Here is a 19,596-nt window from a genome sequence, read left to right on the forward strand (position 1 = left end):
AGCTTTCTGCCAACATGAATAATAAAATATTCTGTTCAGCTCCGCTAATAGCTTGGTTCACGAGGAAGGATGTGGTGTTATAAAATAGGCAGGCAAATCCCAGCTTTCAGTTCTTCTACAGGCAGGCTGGAGGCTAAACCTTCAGCTGGCATAAGTTGGCTTTAGGTCCATTGGTTTCTGTAGAGCTATGCCAGTGGAGATCAGCTAAGGCGCTGGTCAGTGAAAGAAAGTTTAATCAGTGCAGAATATCAAAAAGTGCCTTCCTTTTGAACCCCTGTGGATACCTTCACAAATCACCAAGGGAACTATCCCAGGATCAATGTACCTCACACAAATAGCAAAGGAAGTTAGAAAGACTTGACACTTGTGTTTATGAGGATGGCTGGGTGAGCAATGGGAAGGACTTGTCCTTTACCCCTGAGGACCATGGTTCAAGTACTGATATAGATCCCACATGAAAATGAATTTTGCATTGTTTTTTTCATTCCATTTGCCTGAATGGCTAAACAAATTGGCATGACTGGCAAATTCAGTACCTAGCAACAACCTGAGAGTGAAGCAGGTCATGAGAGGAAGGGTGTTGGACCCGCGATGGTACCTGTTGAAGCTTATGGTATAGTTCCTAGTGATTTCAGTGCTGTTGGCTTAGTTCCTTACTGGTAGAAGGCTGCATGGCATCTATTTTGATAGAAGTTATGTTTTAAAGATGTTTCCTAACAGGAGACTGAGGGATTGGGAATGGGGAGATGGTCCCTCAGGCAGCAGCTAGCTAGTTACATAGTAGCTGTTAATCAGAGAGACAGACAAAGGGTCTGCAGATATTGCGTATGCTCCACAAATTAAAGCATGTTGTTCTTGTTCACATATGCCTGTGGTTCTTGAACCTGATGATCACTACAGCATCTACCTCTGTGATTATAGCCTGCACCTATCCTGTCACTCTTGTGAGCTTTAAAATGGATGAATATAGAATGAAGAAAGCATGTTTAGGAGGAAAAATGTTCCAGAAGCTAAACCAGGGTGTGATCAATATGTGTAGCTGCTCAGGATATCCTTTTGTGGGTGGCTTCTGCTGCTTTTAGAAGGCATCAAAACCTATCTGGCTTTGCTGAACAAGGCTCATAGCCCAACCAGCACTGTGTGCAATGTTCATTTCCTCTCTGGATAAGAGTTGCTGTTTTTTCACTACCTTCCTCATGTCTGTTCCCAGGCTAAGATTCATCCTAGTTTTCCAAACAATCCTGGTCTCTTGTGACCGTGGCATGGGTGACAAGATTTTACAACCCTGGCTGCCTCTGTGTTGTGATGGTCCAGCTGTCCTCCCTGTCAGCTAGATGGCACTGTGTAATTTTCACATCGAAGATGCACCAAGGAGCAGTAGAACCAGCCAAACTGATAGTCAGAAAGCAAATATCCTTCCCTTTCCCCAGAATGTTTTGAGCATTGTCCAAAACCCAGTAAAAATGGCCCAAAATCTGAAGTTCCCACTGGGAAAATTAAAGCAGAGTCTTTCCTTTTGTCCATCAGCATTGAAATGTTTTGCTTTGAGGCAGTTTGATGTTAAACTGCATCTTCCTGTGCTGCTATGGGGTCTTATGCAAGCTGTAGCCCTGGAGCCGCATATGCCTTTTTGACTCCATGGGCTGGTTGGGCACCTAGGCTGCTCTAAAGCCCCCATGAGGCAGCCTGTTTTTTGAGAACAGATTTGAGCAGAAGTGCATTTTGGATGTCTCTGGCACAGGAAGCAGTAGCAGAATAGTTAATCCTGGCTGAGGATGAGTTTGCATTTGAAATGCCTTTCCTTTCCACCTTCTGTTGCGGTATGGGACAGGTCTGCCTATATTCAGAGCTGCATTTGGCAGCTGTTAAAATGCTGGTGAGTTGTACCAGAGGAATCCAAGGGCAGCAGGAAGAGGAGGAATGGGAAGGTTTTATGTAAATTGCTTTTTGGGGTGGAGAAGGAGGGGGAGCAAATAAGCCCCCAGCATTAATGACCCCAAGGGATGCCCTGTACATCTCGGATGCGAGCCCCCATAGGCAATGAAACAGATGTAACGAGTACCCTGGAGACAGGCCAATGGAGTGGGCGAGGAAGACAAAGGCAACAGGTAGAGAGGGAGGTTAGAAATCTGGATGGGGAAAGAGCTGTGGAGCTCTTCACGAAAGAGGACAAAATATTTGCTGGAACAGGAGGATAAAGCTTGCCTATAGAAAGGGAGTTTTATAAAGATTGGTTCAACTAATTGGCCAAGTGCATCTATGGAGGTCGATGCTTATGGTGTAAGAAGCTGGTCATTAGGGGCATGTCCACACTGCTTTCCCAGTGCTCTTGGGGTGGCTGCCAGGAAGCACAAGCCTGTTAGCCCTTGCACATGTAAGGTGTGTCAAGCCCAGAAATGATGTGTTGAAGCCACTTTAGGGGCATATTCTGTTGCCTTTCTCAGGGACAGAGCTCTGAGACCTGCAATATAACATATAGCACATGATGGCTATCATTGCTATAGGAATTTATGGGGCACCCAAGAGCAGATGGCTCTAAGGGAAGCATATTTGGCCTTCTTCTGAAGCATCCACTGCTAGCTGTTGTTATCAAAGGTTTGGTATCAGACGACACATTGCTCCTTCTCCTTTATGGCACGAGTTTGAATCCCAGACAATGAGATGCCTACTGATTATATTCTGATGCTTCAGAGGATGGCATACCAGGCTGGAAAGGCCTCTCTTGCTTTACTCAGTCCTCATATAAGCAGAGCGGTTTGAAGTCTCCTGCTGTGGAGTAGCCAGTAGGGGAGAGCTGTTCTCTCCCTCTCTCTGGTTTCATCTCACCATATTTTCCCACAAACTGTGGCTGCCTCCAAATCCAGCACAGGATTAGAGTGAAAATATATAAGCCTGTGCTAAAGTCTCTGCTGTGGCGACACAGACAAAGTAATGACAATGTGTGTTGTATTCCCTCTCCCCGCCCAACTGAGGAAGCCATGTCACCTGAAATTGCCTTTGTTTTATGTAGGCATGCAACCGGTCATGTATTCAGTGAAGGAAGCTCTCCAGGGCAAGCCTCACTGGATTCGGGTGGGATATGATATCTGTTACTACAAGTAAGTGCATCAGTGGTGCGTACCTGTTGGGTCCCCTTTCCTTCTTTCTAACCGTATTTATGTTGCTAACCTTCAGCTGCCAGAGCTGCCACCTCTCTCATACACGGTCTCAATTTATGCCAGCCTGCTGTGTTCTGTGCTTCCAATTGCAAGGATCAGTTGTGAACAGGACCCTTCATTAGCCTCCCAGATGAGAAAGGGGGCACGTGGCATGTCCCATCTTCTGGTCTGAAGTGGGAAGAGAGAAGGGGCGGGGTGCAGACAAAATGGGGCCACCCTGAAGCCCTGTTCAGGTGCACCCAGAAGTGCACAGGTGTGGTACCGATGGCTTCTATGGGTGCAGTGGAGCCCCAGTCCAATTACTGGAGAGATGGAGTAGAAGACCTACCAGTTTTTCTCTTCCATCCCCGACTTGTATCATTATTCCTCCAAAACAATGTGCAGCAGCTGAATGCAGCAGAGAGGGTTTCCCAAGAGACTGAGTCACCCATGTCTCTCATCAAAGAGTGAGCTGTGATTTTTAGGTGGTTTCACTCGGGTGTTCTGGAGCAGTGCTCTGCTCTGCCCTTCCTGTCTGTGCCAGGGTTTCTCCTGAAATTTATGCAACATGTAGGCCAAGTTCAGTCTTGGCCTGAGCAACTACTAGTCCCAGCTGATATCAGCAAGAGTTTAAGCTTGGCCCTGTATATTAAAATTAACTCAAATGCGGCCTGATGTAGCCAGTAACCACCTGGTGCTGTGTTGACATCAGAGGAAAATCAGCTCCTCTAGACAGAGCCTAGGATGGTATATGGAAATGATCCCAGAGCAACACTGCAAAGGCCTCGAGTTGGAAGGACCATCAGTCAACTTAGCTATGAACTTGGCGTTCTGCCCCCCAAGTGGCAGACGTCTGCTGCAGACGGCGCTCCCTGGAACTATATCGTTGCCTTTGCGCTTTGCCTCAGCACCAAAAATAATTGGGACAGGGTTTAAATAGTGCTGTTGTAGCTAGAGCTGTCTCTGCTCTCTGCCCAGGCAGTAGTGTCTGAGGGAGTTGTGTGGTAGGCCCTGCCTGTCATTTCATGGCTGTTCCCACTTTATCTAGGTTTCTTGGACTGTTTCTGCAGCACTTTACAGTCTCCGAAAAGCAACAGGTCAAGCCCCACTTTTAACAAGCATTCAGTGATGATTGTGCCTTGTAAAGGACACTGGAGTCCAGCAATCTTATTTTCCAGGTGCAAAATAGGCACCCCTGGCTCACCTGTATCTCGTGAATGGTCATCACTGTCAAGGAAAGAAGCACAAGGGTTAAGACTTTGTAAGTTCAGAGAGAGGCCTGCTACAGTTTTCCCACTGCTTCCAGAAAGTAATCAACAGCACTTAATTGTCAATTGAGAAATAGGGCTTGAAGGGGCATTGATGGCTGGAATAACTGGAGTGACATGGGCCAGAAGGTGATGGCACTGGCAGAGCTAGAGGATGTGTGGGACAAAGTTAAGGTAATTGAAGGAATGTCAAGGTCTAAATTGGGGTTCATTGAAGAGTAGCTAATTTAGGGTTGTCTAAGAATGAAATAACTTTGAGTATTGCACGCCAGAAAGTAGGTATATCAATTGAACTGTATGGGAATCCCAAGACAGGAACAATATAAAATGCTACAGATCAGGATGGAAGTGAATCAATAACACAACATGATTAAATCTTATGTAAATTGTATCCAGGGAATTCAGTGTTTTTAGCTAAATTAAATGGTTTTATCCTGATTTTTATTGGCCTGAGAGCAGGGGAGCATGGCTTAGATTGCCTGCGTCTTTCCAACATTTGAGATCTATGATTTTCCTAACCAAATAGGTCATTCACCACATATTCCTCCATAATGGTGGTGGTGATGATTATGATTATATTTGAATTACCATAGGACACAGGAGCCCCAGAACCACACTAAGCAAAGCATTTTACAAACATAGGACAGAAATATGGTGCCTTGCCCTACGTATCTTATAATCATAAGGCAAGAGCAAAGGATGGATACAGATATAGGGTATACAAGCTAACAGTGAGATAATGCCAGTCGGCATAAGAGGTGATGGTCTCAGCATACCAACACAACACTATGAAAAGGCATTTCCCATGTCACAGCATATAGCAATCTCTTCCTTCTGTGATTGCATAGTTTGGATGCTGTTTGAAAAGCCTCATGAAAGAACCTGGTGTTTTTGTTGGGGTTCAAACATTTGGCATAGGTAAAGGCTTAAAAGTGACTGTTGTCACTAGCAAAAGCAACACTATCATCAGCCCCACCAAGTATCACTGTGGTTACAGCTAGAAAAGTTACCCCCTTTCAGGAGAAACACACAGCCCCAAAATCAGTTCTTGGCAGGAGTAAGAAACAATAAAACCAACAAAACTAACTGAGATAAATCAATCTTTTTGGGAGGGGGTTAGGGTCAGGTTATCTCCTTTCTAACAGATGCCTTCTCTGTAAGGACTTGAATACCCATCTTGCTTTCCCCTAATAACATTCTGCACTGATCTTTTTCTATCTAACCTCTTCTGCCTCTGAGATTGTTCCCTTCAAAGCTTAAGAGCTTCAGACAGATAGCTGGCCCTTGCATGCCTGCTGCCTTTGGATTTTGTGGCATGGCCTCCTGCATGTGAGATAGCATAGGTACCAACAGATGCAGGTTATGCAATGCTTATGTGCTGATTACAGTAATAATAGCCCCTAATGTCATTAACAAAGCAGTTATTGTGGAGTAATTAAATAGCAGCTGACTGGTAAGATTAAGCCAAGGGTGTGCAGTTAAGTTCCTAATCATATTTTAGACCAGAATCTTATCGAGACAATAGGAGAGCAATGCACTGTTCTGGAGTATCTGGTGTTTTACACATGTACTTTAAATTACATGTCAATATATGTTTGCAAGACATCTGCCTATCATCTCTTTCACCTGCTGTTCTTTCTAGGTTCACATATGTACAGCCACGTACGCTCTCTCTCCCGCTCATTCTTCTTCTTTCACTGATAACAGAAGAGCCCTCGGGCATAGAAGCTTGTAGTGTGGAGGACTGCAAGTCACACAACCATGTCTGGAGCAATCATGGGCATCCCCAGGCTGGTTGAAGAGGGAGCACAAGGGAGAGAGCCTGTTTAGTGTGTTTTGGTGCAGGGACCCCACATCATCCCTCAGTCCCAGAGTTATGTTCATGGTGGGAAGGCACTGGCAGGAAGTGCATCCAAACCTCCCTGCCTGCGATTGCAGACTTTTGAATAGAGGTTAGCTATTCATAAATATGGGGAAACTCAAAGGAGGTAATCCACCCACCTACCCCGAGTCCTATAATCCCTCAAGCTCCCCATCTCTGATCTAAAGCAGCCTCTGAGCTGAAGGACAGTGGGAGGGGAAGGCACATATACAAGATGTCTGCATAATACACCTTGGCTGATCTCTCCTGACATTCATCTTCACTGGTGAGAGGAGATGGAATAGCTCACTCATGAAGATGAATGTCATAGCACAGCTCTGCCATCATGTACCTTTCCCATACATCTCATGAGAGAGATTTTATGTTATGGAGAATATTAGCAATGCTGCTGTCAAAAGAAATCTTGATGACAATACCGCTCTATTTTATTGCCTCCCTGGGAAGTGACAGGATACACCCATGGTAAACAGAGTTACAGTTATTATAAGATTATCTAATTCACTTGCTGTGTTGGCAGGTGTTTATAATATGCACAAAATAATATTCCTTTCCAGCATATTATTTAAAGAACAACGGTAACATATTGAGTTGGTGAGACAGTGTTTGTACATTCAGTTCAGCAGTTCATTTTGAACTCATTTTCTAACCCCGAGTTTCCTGGTTGAGGGTGGTAGTGAGATAACAAACCTTTGGTTTGTAGGTCACCAGCTGGAATCCTACAGAGTTCACTACACATTAGTCATTACCGATTACTGAAGCCTAGGTGGTAGGTTGGTAGCATATGTGGCAGGAGACTATGGATTTCACCTCTCTTTGTAAGGCCATGTATTCACTTTATAAGAATAACCATTGCTTTTGGCATTACTTGGCCTCCTTATTGGTTTCCATGAGAGAAGCAAATGCTTAAATATGCCCTGAAATCATATCTTCCCCTCAGCCCTAAGGGTAGTCTCTACAGGCACTTTTACATGTGCTCTGAAGGTTGCGGGGAGGGGGAGGAGCGGGGGGCGGCGCTTCAATTAGAGCGGGTCCAAGAGCCACTCTAATTAAAGCACTGCCACATCTCCTGTATAAGCATCCTCATTAGATGAGCTTTAGTTCAAGTGCCCCCACCGCCATTTTTAAGCTGATACATGAGACCCCGGAGGCAGCTGGAGCACAGCAATCGCCACGCTCCTGCAGACTCGGTTAATCGAGTCTGCTCTGACACACTGGAATTCCAGTGCATTGGAGCACCCTTGGTGCTCGTGTATAGGCATCCTACAGGGTAGTGTGGGCATAGGCCTTACTGCTTTCTTGGTAATAAAAACCATCCCTTTCAAGTCAGTTGATGGAGTTGCTGCTTTCAATGGGATTCGAACTCAAAGAAAAAAATAGTTGCCTTGGCAGGCCAGTCAGGGTCAAGTGGGTATAGCCATCTTGCAGGGGTGAAATTTGTGGCTGTGCTTTTCATTATCACCTTTCCAGATTATCACCTACACGTGGCAGGGTAGCTCCTATAAAATACCACAACGTTGCTACCTCCCAAGCAAGGCAACTATACGGTGCCTCAAAACCCTAGCCCACAATGCTTTGTGGGTATACCTTGATTGGAGAAAGGCTAAGGGACATCACCCTAACAGAAGTGTGCCCTCGATGAGGCATTAGGCAGCAGTTCTTATTTGTTGCTCTCTGGCAGAAGCTGCAACCGTCAAGGCCCTGAACATCTGGACGCAGTCTGGCTTTGGGATTTTCAGTTGGATTCTCCAACCACAACTCCGTCTCGGTGGTCTGAAGGAGGGATGGTAGGTCTTGGGCAGCCTCCGCTCCTCCATACTTTTGCCTAGGCCTACACGTTGAAGGTCTTGGCACGATTCATCAGACATGTGACTAGACCTCTTGTGTGTACACCAGGGTCCAGAGGAGCTGCCTACCCATATTTAGACTGAGGCACCCTCTGTTTCCTGCATTGCTAAAAAAGTTGGTGTCACATGCCCTCACAAGCACTGGAGATGCAGGAACAGGGCTCGCAGGGAAGTACAACCAGAACAGTCCAGATTCCAATAGGGATGAAATGTATGAGGACCAAAAGGGTTCTCAGTGAGAGTCAGTGTAGAAAAATGGTAAATAGCTTAGCTTCCATTTCTACTGGGCCATGTGGTTAGAGATGCCTGAAATTTCCCCTGCCAACTTAGGCTAAGTTGATACCCCGCACTGCTCCATTCCTCACTGCTCCCAAAACCAATGATGTTTTCCGGCTACTTGAATGCCAGAGGTGGATAACAGTACTGCTATATGGCTTGAAGTCTTTGAATTCCTGAGTTTCAGTCCAGCTCCACACCCAGCATGCTCTGTGGTGTTAGGCAAGTTGCTTCACTTTTTGTATCTCAGTTTCCCCATCTGTAAAATGTGGGTAATTATATTTATCTACCTCCTAAGTTCCTAAATAACATGAACAGATAACGAGGTTGTGAGGTTTAATTAAATAATGTTTGCAAAGGGTCTTTGAACATGAAAAGTGTGGTACACAGTAAATGATAAGTATTATTATTCCTATTAATTAACTTTCTGTAGCTGCTGTGTTAGAAATAAACTGCCTGTACAATATGTTTGAAGGAGAACAGCAAGCTTTATGATTTGACTATTATAAAGCGACTCAAAGGCATAATAGATGTAGCCTGCAGGCTGATAAAAGCCACCATTTGGTCTCGTATATTCTTTCTAACAACCAGTTTATTAGCTTCTGGAAAGCATGCAAAACTTTGGGAATATTTTGAAAAGGAAGCGTAAATTAAGGAGTGGAGACCAGATGTTCCAGTTGCTGAATGTATGATCTTTTTCTGCCCCTTGAGCCCAGACAACTCAGAGGTGAAAATATATTCATAGTAAACTTCCCAGCATCATATCACTTATTGTCAGAGGTCAGTGGGATTATTATCTATTGCCTGTACTGCAGCAGCACTTAGGCACTTCAGCCAGGATGGAGCCCTTACTGTGGAGGGTGCTACACAACCGTATTGTGAAAGATTCACAGCCCCATCAAATTTACAAACTGAATGAGGAAAGAACATAACAGCTGAGCAAAGAGCATTTACACAATGGTGTGTGGGGAGACAAGAGCACTGGTAATAGCAACATACGGTTATTTAAGCTGGCTACATGTATAGCTTTGCCTCTTTAGGGATAAGTGAAAAATAATGAAACCCCAGGAGGCTCCAAGTGAAATTCTGACTATCATCATGTAGCTTGTTGTAGTCATCAGGGATGAGCCTGAATCTTGAAGTGATTTGAAGGAGGGCATTTCAGAAATCTGCTCTGAGAAGTTTCTTTATGGCAAAAGCAGTGGGGGGAGGGAGGTGGAGAAGGTGAGGACAGAGGTGGAGTGGGAGAGCTGAGTGTCTGAGGAGCCCAAACACAGGAGCGCTGCATTGCAGACTTGCAATAGCGTCAAAGCTCTCTGGTGGTTTGATTTGAAAGGGGTGGTTAGGTCACGATTACTTTGCATTGGTAGAGCCACAGGAGATGGTAGAGGTTTGTGCTGGAAATGGATGGGTAAAAATATATGGAAGAAAAGTGAGCAGCTTGACTGTCAGACTCATTTCACCTTGTACCTATGAGTTCACCCTTAAGCTCTTTGGAGATGTTTTTGGACTGTTTCAGAAAATCTTGGGACCCCTGCCACTGTACTGAGATTGAGGTCACCATGACTGCCATTATAATATCAAACAAAATAGAGGACAGGAGAAATGAGTCCTTGCTATGTAGGCTATGCATGTGGTTCATGAACCCAGTGGTTATCTAGGGCCACTAGAAACAAATGTTCATGCCTCAATTAAAAATAAGCAGGGGTGAAATTATGGCCCCACTGAAGTTGGCATGTATACAAAGTACTGTTAAGATCAATTATATAACTTAAAATTATATCCATATAGATTATACATTTACATGAACTCATCCTTAATATTACTTAAGATATATATAGATATAAATCAAATGCAGTCATTCAATTTAATTTGTTTTGTTTGCAAATAGCAGAGACATTTAGAGGGGTAGGCTCAGCTGAGCATTAAATCACGGGCTTTTTAATTTGCCATTGAGGCAAGAGGCTGCCTGTACTATTCCTTGCTCTAACCACTGCCATTCACCTCACAAGTGCATAACTACTAAATTCACATGCAAAGAAATGTGCTATTGTGCTGCATATTTCTTATGAAGAAGAGCTGATTATTCTGGAGGATTTGACAGGAATAATTATCTTCTCTCTTCAACCCCTTGAATAAAAACAACAACAGAAAAATAAACTAGTATTGTAAATTTCAGGAGCTGAAATTGCATCTTTTGGTTTCCTTCTGTAGTTTGCATTTTAATGCAATGCTGATGATAACATTTGTCAAAAAAAAAGATGCTTGCAGTCCTTCAGCATCAGAAGGTTCGGCAACAGCATAATTGGTGCAGTGTGGGAAAAATATTGTTTGAAATGTACTTCTGGGTGCAATTTGCTGTGATACTTCTTCCTAAAGTACATGAATTGGTTCTTCATCTCTGCTGAAGGAAAATGTTCCAGCTCATCCAGAAGCCCTCTCTTCATTAGCATGAATCCCTGCAAGAGAAGTTTCCTGAAAAGGCTAAGATCTGCCCTAAGATTCGTGGGCTTCTAGAGAAGAGCGGTATTTCAAGTTATTAAAGGGGAGGGATCCAGTAGGGATCACAGGGTCAGCCCTGGAGTTGCAAATCTGCACAAGGTCAGTTCCACTTCTCTACTGGAGGGATCCTCCCATTCCCATCTTCAATCAGAGGCTTTGCCTTTGATGGCATCCAGACTGCCTGGCTGACATCCATGCACCTCACTGTTTGCCTGTTATTTTATAGAATACAGCTCCTATTCTACTTCCCCATGTCGGGGCCTTGATGCCTACTTCCTTACATGACTTGGGCTCTAACATTTTCTGCTTCTTCTAATTTCTTCAGGGACTCTTAAGCCTAATCCACATAATAAGCTCACTGTCTCTGCCTTCTGAACCAGAAGTGGTGTTGTTATCTCTCTAGGTTGCTAGAGAGAGGGATGAGTGACAGTGATAGTCATCCCTCCTGAAGCACTGCTTCCAGTTGAGTGGGTAGCCTGCCCAGGGTGTGCAGCAGGCTTGAGGGCACTACCACTGGGGACTAAGTTTATCATGTAGCCATGGCATTAAACAGCCTCTTCCATCCCCAGCCGCACCTCCCCAAACCGCATGAGCTCTTACCTACTGATGAGGCAGCTCAGACCTGCAGCCTAATGACTGGCAGGGAGCAGCTATGTCCAGAACTTGACTTGTTTCTCTGCACCTTGACTCGCTGCTTCTTTCTGGCCCCCTCTGACCACCGAGCCTGGACCCCAAGTCGCATGCTTGAGTCTAGCCCTACCCACTGGCACTCGCCATCACTGAACTGCCTGCTTCTCCATGTCTGCTTGCACTCCAGATCCTCTTGCCTTTGGACTGGGCCTGACTTGTGTCTTGCTGTGTGCTGTAAAATGTCCAGAGGCACCGGATGGTGTGGTGCATTCGGTCCGTTTCTGGAATCGGACTGATTACACCTGAATTTGACTTAGAGTTTGTGCAGTGGATGGCTGAGCTTGGAGCCCAGTGGCAGCAGATAGTCGAGCCTTCCTCCAAGAGGAACATTTTTTGGTGGCTCGGTTCTTGCATGACTGCATGGAGACACAAAAGTGACAGCAGCCTGTTCCTGTCTCTTCCTCCAGAAACCATTACCGCTGGAGTGCAGCAGCAGCAGGCGCCACGCAAAGGAAATCTTACTACACGCTTTCCTTCAGTGTTACATTCCCTCACAAAGATGATGTCTGCTACCTGGCTTACCATTATCCCTACACCTACTCAGCACTGATGGTAAGGCTGATGTGTTCATAATGGGAACAAGGGAGGTGGGGGTTGGGTCATGAGTAGCTCTTGATGTGGCACAGTTTTGATTGAATGCTAGGTCTTTTCCATAATGCTCTTTTTTCTTCTTCTTCTTTTTGTATTTTTGTTTGGCCGTGTCCATAGGAACAATCCCTGACGTGAGATATTTGTATGTGCTTATGAGAATCTAAGGCTGAACTTTTTGTTATTGAAACTGGTGCTGGCACCTGATTTATAGTTTTATTTTATTCCCTCACTATATTCTGTGCTGACCAGCATGGCAGCACATTTACCTACACCAATGTGCTGGGTCATCTTGCTTCTCAGGGCACTTCACCAGACAAACCAAACTAAACCAAACGTCTCCATTCACATTGTGCTCCTTGGTCCTCATCCTCAGTGTGAGCTGCTCTTAGTGCTTATGGCAGGTTGGAGGAAGAGGCTGATTTCTTCCCTTCTGTGGTTAATCTTGAACTGCTAGGATATAGTGGGCGCATCTACATGAGATGCTTAATGTCCACCGGCCTAATTCTACTGCGCATTTGTGTAGCTGGCAAAAACCATGCTAATACACAGTAGATTTGTCCAGTGGGCATTAAGTGTCAAACAAAAAGGATTCATCTGCGCTAATGGGCAGTAGTGCTGAGTATAGCACATTAAGTTAGTACTTGTTATTACAGGTACTAAAATTAATGCACTGTAATTATAGCACATGAATGAATGTGTAGATGTACCCAGTGACTCACTGCCTGTGGAGCTGTACTCTGCATTACTGAAGTGCAAGGCCTGCTTCAGATGTTTGCTCTGCACCAGTCACAACTGCAGTAGGAATGGATGCTCCCATTAGGCTGCACTGCTAATATATGCACTAAAAAATATAAACCTCGGGCATAGAGCTGTATTGCCTGACAGCTGTGTTAAAAGGAAGGCTAATGCTCGTCAGCCTGAGGAGGAAAGATTAACTCCTGTGGCTTCCTATAGCTGTTCATTAGCCAGCTGGTGAAGGACATTGGGTGGTTATGGGGGAAATGAATGCAGTCCCCATTGTCAAATAGATGGGTGTGGTATTAAAAGGGTGAAGAATAGAGGGGAGAAGTGGCAAATCTTAGGTGGTCCTTTATTTCCCTATTAAGACTGAGAAAGTAAACTCACCAGAAGCAGTGATGCAGGGAGTTTGGGCTGCCTCTGCCCCTTTTCTCAGCCTAATTAGTAATCTTTGCCATTAATCACCTTTGCTTTGCTTTTTTGCTATGGGCGATAAATGGATGAGTGGGTTGATTTGGGTCCCACTCTACTTCTAAAGCTCTGACTTTTTTGGTAACACCATATTGACCTTCTCAAGAATGGAGAAATCACCCAAGAAAATGAAATGTCCTTTCTAATGTAGTCCCAGCCATGGAGCTGTATGTGTGTAGCCTAGCATGCCTACATGCTCTGTATTAGGCTCATTTCCATTTCAACCACAACCCCCTCTTAAAGGATTCACTTCCATCTACAGATTACAGATGCACTGATAAAGATGTTCTTGGCTGATACTGATGGTCAACAGCCATATTGGCCAATACCGATCTGATTGCAATATGCAGCCCAACAGCTTGGAGAGCGTTATCCAGCTGGGAAGTCTGTGGGGGGTGGGAAGGGGCATGGGGGAGGGACGGAGTGGGAGCAGGGACAGATCCAGGCCCCCAGGGTGAAGGAGGGAGTGGGGCTGGGGCAGGGGCAGGTGCTGCCCAGCTGGGGTAGGGTGCAGGGCAGAGCCATGGGTGGCTCATTTGGGGGGCAGGGAGGGGTCAGGAGTGGGGGGAAGTCAGCTTCCTGTGCTGCACATACCCTGGGGAAGGCAGGGGGGCATGTGCCCCCCAGATTTGTGTGCAGGGTGAGGGCAAGATGCTGCTGTGGGCTCTTCCAGGTGGGGGGGTCTGGTCCAGGGCTGCTCTCAGGGTGGGTAGGGGCAGGGCTGGTGGTGGCAGTGCTTGGAGGGGGGGTTATGGGGTGGGGGTGGGCTACAGTTATTCCAAAATTTGCCATCACCCCCATGTACCCCCTCCCAATACTACTGCTGCCACCCACCCTGCCTGCACCTACCTGACCACAGCCCCAGCCCAGCCCCTTGCACTGGGAGGAGCCCTCTTCAGTCCCCAGCCCCAAGGCCACAGTGGCAGCTTGCTCGGCACACAAATCTAGGGGGCACAAGCGCCTCGTGCCTCCCCTGGGGTGCACACAGCAGTGGAAGCCACCCCCCAAGCCATGCCCCCACAGCCCAGACAAGCTGCCCATGACTTCATCCTATGCTTTGCCCCACCCCAGCTGGGAAGAACCAGCCCCTGCCCCTCCCCCACTCCCTGCCTCACTGTGGGGGCCTTGATCTACCCACCCCTCCCACATCCCTTCTCTCCCCCGTGCCCCTTCCCTCCCACAGACTTCTTACTGGCTGAATGCTGCTCTCCAAGGTGCCAGGCTGTACTCCTGGCTGTGTGCATGCTGCGGTTGTGCACCTGTACATTTTTCTGTGATATTATCGGCCACATTGGCCAAAAAAGATGATTGCCAATTAATGTTAATTTTCCTTTTACCGGTTCTGACATAATATGGAATGATGTATTGGTGTACCTCACAAAATCTGCATTCCGTATTTGAAATAGTGCTGGTCAAGCATATTCAAAACATGCTTGCAAGTCCATCTTACACTAGGTCCATCATTCTTTCAGTCAGTGTGAGGCACGGAGAGAGTTTCAGAAGTTGAACCTGGCATATATTTAAACAATTATTGCAAAGAGAAGTGTATACTACAACCTAGAGAAGAGTAGAGGACTCTGAGAATGAAGGAAGCCTATTTGATACTTTATTATGATGGCACAATATCTATTTGTTATTTTAATAAATATTTATATCTTCTTTTTCTGGAACATAGGCATGTGAGGCTTTGTGACTGTATATGCTGTGGGCATCTCTTGAATATCTCTCCTGCTCCTAAATATATTAAGTGGAGATGAAAATAGGTTATTTTTACTTTCAAGACCAAATCTCCAAGAACCCAGTCCACTTCACTACTTACTCAAGGAAGAAATAATCATTGAAATCAATGCAAATGTTGCCTTTGCCAAAACTGAATTAATTTAAGCTGAGTGAGAACTTCAAAAAGTTGGTGAATGAGAATGAGACACTGGAAAGACCTGATGGGTCAGTAGTCAGACATGACCATCTAAGCAGGATTGTTCTCTCCAATAGTTTCTTAAAAGCAGATTTGACTAGTTAATTAAAAATCATTTGAGTGATGGGACTTGCATGTTTTTCCCATTACTGTAAGGTGTATTGTGAACAAATTCTAACCCATATTTCTGGGCCAGAATGTTTCCTTTTAGCACATTTGTCCATGGGAAACTATGTATTTTCCTCTGGCTCAGTAATAAATTAAACGCGATTAGCAACCCAGGGGCTCAATTAACTATATAGTTCACTCGGGAAGATGATACACTTCCATCTGGAGTTAGTCATTTGGAAACATTTCTAATACTCTATCTATTTAATAACTGCAAACATATTTATAGCTCACACACACACATCAAGGAACCTCACTTGAGGTAGAAGCATTGTCTTTTGGCCATTAGTAATTGGATATATTTTGCAAAGAGCATTTTTTAAAAATGTAAATGCCAAATGTTTTCATGGGCTGCTGTCCTAGCCACAAAAATGGCACATGTGAGTCTGGGATGCATCAGGAAGAGACGGTTTGAATAGGTAATATTACTGATAGTATACAAGGGCATGGGTAAGACCACAGCTGCAATACTCAGTAGGTTCTAGTCACCTGTGGTTCAGAAACATGAACTGAAACTGGAAGAGGTAGAAAAGGGCTACAGAGTTGAATAATAGGGAATGGAGCCTAGCAAATAAGAAGAGCATAGTAGGGGTTGGCTTATTTGCTAGCAAAGCTGAGATAGGATCTGACTGATAACTCTGAAAGCATTGAGCATCGGGGAGTGGGGGGAAAGAAGTATTTAAGATGATGGACAGTGTTGGCACAAGAATAAATAGATATAAAATATTATAGAAAAAATTAGGCTGGAAATTAGAAGAATGTTGCTAACTAGAGCAAACAGGTTTGGGAATAACCTTTCTATAGGAGTAGTGGGGCAAAAACCCCACCTCTTTTTAAAAGGGAGCCTGTTAAATTGATGAAAGAGGTTGTATGACAGCATTGTCCATCACTCTCTGTAGTGGAATACATGTTGGTTTATGAAGTAGATAATTGTGAGTGTCCCTTCCAGTTATATTTGTTCAGGTGTACACTAGAGGACTGGAGTGGAAAGAACAGATGCCTTCAGGGATTGGTAATGGGATTAACAGTCTTATTTCTTGGTTATTAGTTGAAACGTAGCCCTGGCTAGTGACTACAGAAAGCTGTTACCATCTGAGGGTTGCTTGGTGAACTGAGTTCATGAGTTTTAGCTGAGCTTCCAGTGAACCAAATGTCCTATTGTTATGAACCTACTCGGGTATTTGCACTGGACTTCTAATGGAGACCAATACACTGCAACGTTTGCAGTGCCTCCTACACTGCAGTGTCACTTAAACTAGTGAACACAACTGAAACCACAAATCAACAATGCTGTTTAATATTTGAAACAGAGTCACTGCACTGTCCAGGCACTACAGTGCGTATCTGGTGAGTGGGTCTGTCTCTAAAGTGGCAAGTAGAGTCACTTCTTAAACAACACCTTTTCAGGCTCTTTTAAACAAAAATCCTGCAAAAATATTGGATTTCTGTTTAAATGCCTTGAGTGATAAAAAAAAAAAAGATGGCTGTAAACTTCAATAGAAAATAACAATCTGTGTTTCAGGGCTCAAATACAACCCCTTAGAAGACTTTAATTTTTCAATGTTTTTACTGACAACATTCATGAGACCTTTTTGACCAGCTATGAAGAGCTGCTCATGAATTTGAGGGTGGCATCCAGGTGAAGTCCAGGAAATCCTCAAAAATGCATTTATAGCTCTTTTTTTTTTCATGTGCCACTGTACGACCCTTAGAAAAAAAGGAGGAGCAGGTTGCTCTCCCCTGCACTGTATGCATGCAAGAAAATTCTTTACATTAAGAGACACACCAGCACAAGTAAGCTAACATGTGAGCAAGAGTCCTGCGTCTGAGGACAGTGATGGTGCAGCCTCAGTTACCCTGCAAAGCAAGCTGAGTTGCTTGCGAAGGTGTGTGTGGTATGAAGGGAGACGGTCCTGTTTGACAGAAGAATCTGAAGAGGATAGTGGGATGAGTATTAATAGAGGGAATTAGCATCCACATGCCAGGATGATGGGTGCATTATGCCTACCATGACAGAAATAAAATTAGCTTTTAAACTCATAAATGTGCTTCCTCATTTCTTGCTCAGGCCCATCTTGACATGCTGGCAGAAACCAGGAATCCCAAGAAAATCTTCTATAGGCAGCAAACACTGTGCCAGACTCTGGGAGGAAACCCATGTCCTCTACTCACCATCACAGCCATGCCAGAGTCTAAAAGCCGCAACGACTTGGAGCAGTTCCGTAAGTATGCAAGTGAAACATAAAACCGTTTTGGAAAAAGTTACAAAAACTCTGAAAAAATGTATGATGGCCCATTATAACTTATTTTAACAATGAGATGTCTCTCATTATTGGCTTGACACCGTTTTTTGTGTTAGAATTTCTTTCCATGCTATTTCCAAGGAAGGCTCAACATCAAAGCATTTCAGTCACCCAGAAACCATTTTTGACTGCTCAGTTCATGTACAACCTAAAAAATGCTTGTTTTCATTCTGAATCAGAATTAATTTCTTGTTTTCAAGAAACTGCAAAATCCATGTTTTCCCAGATGTAGGAGCAAACAATATTGCCTGGCCAAATTCTCTCTCTTGTAATTCCGTTCAGTCTCCTTGAATGCCCTTGGTAGATTCCCCCAGACACAGTTTTCTTCCTCACCATTATTCCCAATACTTGGAAAATGACTGGTTTATTTAGTGCATTCTAGTAGGTATATTTATTGTGTTTCACCGTAGAGTTAACTCACCATGGAAATAGAGATAAAAGAATTCCAGAGCAAGATGTATGAACTGTGAAATGGCTTTGAGGACTATTTGGGATGCAGAGTTAGGGCTTGTAGATCACTTCCTCATTGAGACATCATTAAGATACAGAGTTCCAAAGGATTTCTGAATCACATCATTTCTTACATGTGCATTTTGCTATACTTCGGGACTCCCGGTGACATCAGTGGGAGTGCTAGACCCATAAATTAAAAGAGAAAAAACATACCAGCATTGATTACTACCATATAGAGCTGGGAGGGAACTTGTACCATTTATGGTTTTCTGCGTCCTTCCTCTTTTTTGAGATGGTGAAAGTTACTGGTTCCATTTTTGATTCCAGTTTAGAGTCCGTAACAACACTGAAATTACAACGTGACTAAAGTATGGTTATGTTTTCTATTATAAAGCATCCGTTGGCATTTCATTTGGGAAGAATTTAGTTCGGTATTAGCACAATTTCCAATTGTAAATGTGCTGTTTCCGGGTGAATTTTTAAAGCAAAATCACAGAAGTTGCCAAGTATACCCTGGATGAAAATTTACCAGTGCTTGCAAACAAACAGCTTTATAGTCTGAGACTGAAGGCAGCGTAAAAGAGAGAGAAACCTCGGTTTCTGGAATGGTTATTGTTGGCTTTATTGACATTACAATAGCACCTAAAGGTCTGATTGGGTGCCCTGATGTGATAGGCACTATATGCTCAGGAAACAAAGAGATAATCCCGACCCTAAAGTGCCTTTGATCTAGGTTAATGGTGAGAGAGAACAGGTGGATAAAACAAACAAATAAGGGGGATAGTGGAGAGGGAGAGTAAGTTAACAATAATATGGGTAAGATTTCAGATGGATATGCTTTTGGCACATTGCAGATCATAACCTGCCTACCTGTTAGCTGCTGGCAATGTTCTGTAAGCTTCACAGCTGAAGCAGGTCTTAATGGGGTGTTTGAAGAACGAAATATAGAATTTAGGAAGGCTTGTGCCACAGGCAGGCTGGCATGGAAAGATGAGCGTTTCTCTGCCCAGATTCATGTTCCTTTCTCACACTGGCGTTCAAGGTGAAAGCCAAGCTATGGATCATCCTCGTGAATCTAAACAGGGCTTGACTGTGGCTCTCTTACCAGGTGAGTTCCTGGGCAGACAAAACTCTTTGGATAGAGGTGATATCTTTTATTAAACCAATTCAATATTTGCAAAAATATTTTTTTTTTCTTTGCAGGCTTTCGGGCTCACATGCCCTTCATCAGGCAAAGGTAGAAGCCTGGGAGGACTCTTACCATCTTTAATTTCTCCTTCGCCTGATGAAAGGCATGTGAGCCCAAAAGCTTGCAAAACATTTTCTTGCAAATATTTAGTTGGTCTAATAAAAGATAG

General features: G+C 44.3%; 1 protein-coding gene across 1 annotated transcript in view; it reads left to right on the forward strand.

Moving 5' to 3' along the window:
• Positions 1 to 19,596, forward strand: part of AGBL1 (AGBL carboxypeptidase 1) — a 411,668-nt gene that overhangs the window by 102,361 nt on the left and 289,711 nt on the right. The window contains exons 15-17 of the mRNA XM_090028682.1: positions 3,011 to 3,098; positions 12,007 to 12,151; positions 17,551 to 17,704. Of these exons, the coding sequence (XP_089884808.1) occupies positions 3,011 to 3,098; positions 12,007 to 12,151; positions 17,551 to 17,704 (387 nt within the window). The remainder of the gene's footprint in view (positions 1 to 3,010; positions 3,099 to 12,006; positions 12,152 to 17,550; positions 17,705 to 19,596) is intronic.

The sequence above is a fragment of the Crocodylus siamensis genome, chromosome 15 (assembly GCF_052110815.1).
Source record: "Crocodylus siamensis isolate JL-2025a chromosome 15, ASM5211081v1, whole genome shotgun sequence".
Classification (NCBI taxonomy): Eukaryota; Metazoa; Chordata; order Crocodylia; family Crocodylidae; genus Crocodylus; species Crocodylus siamensis.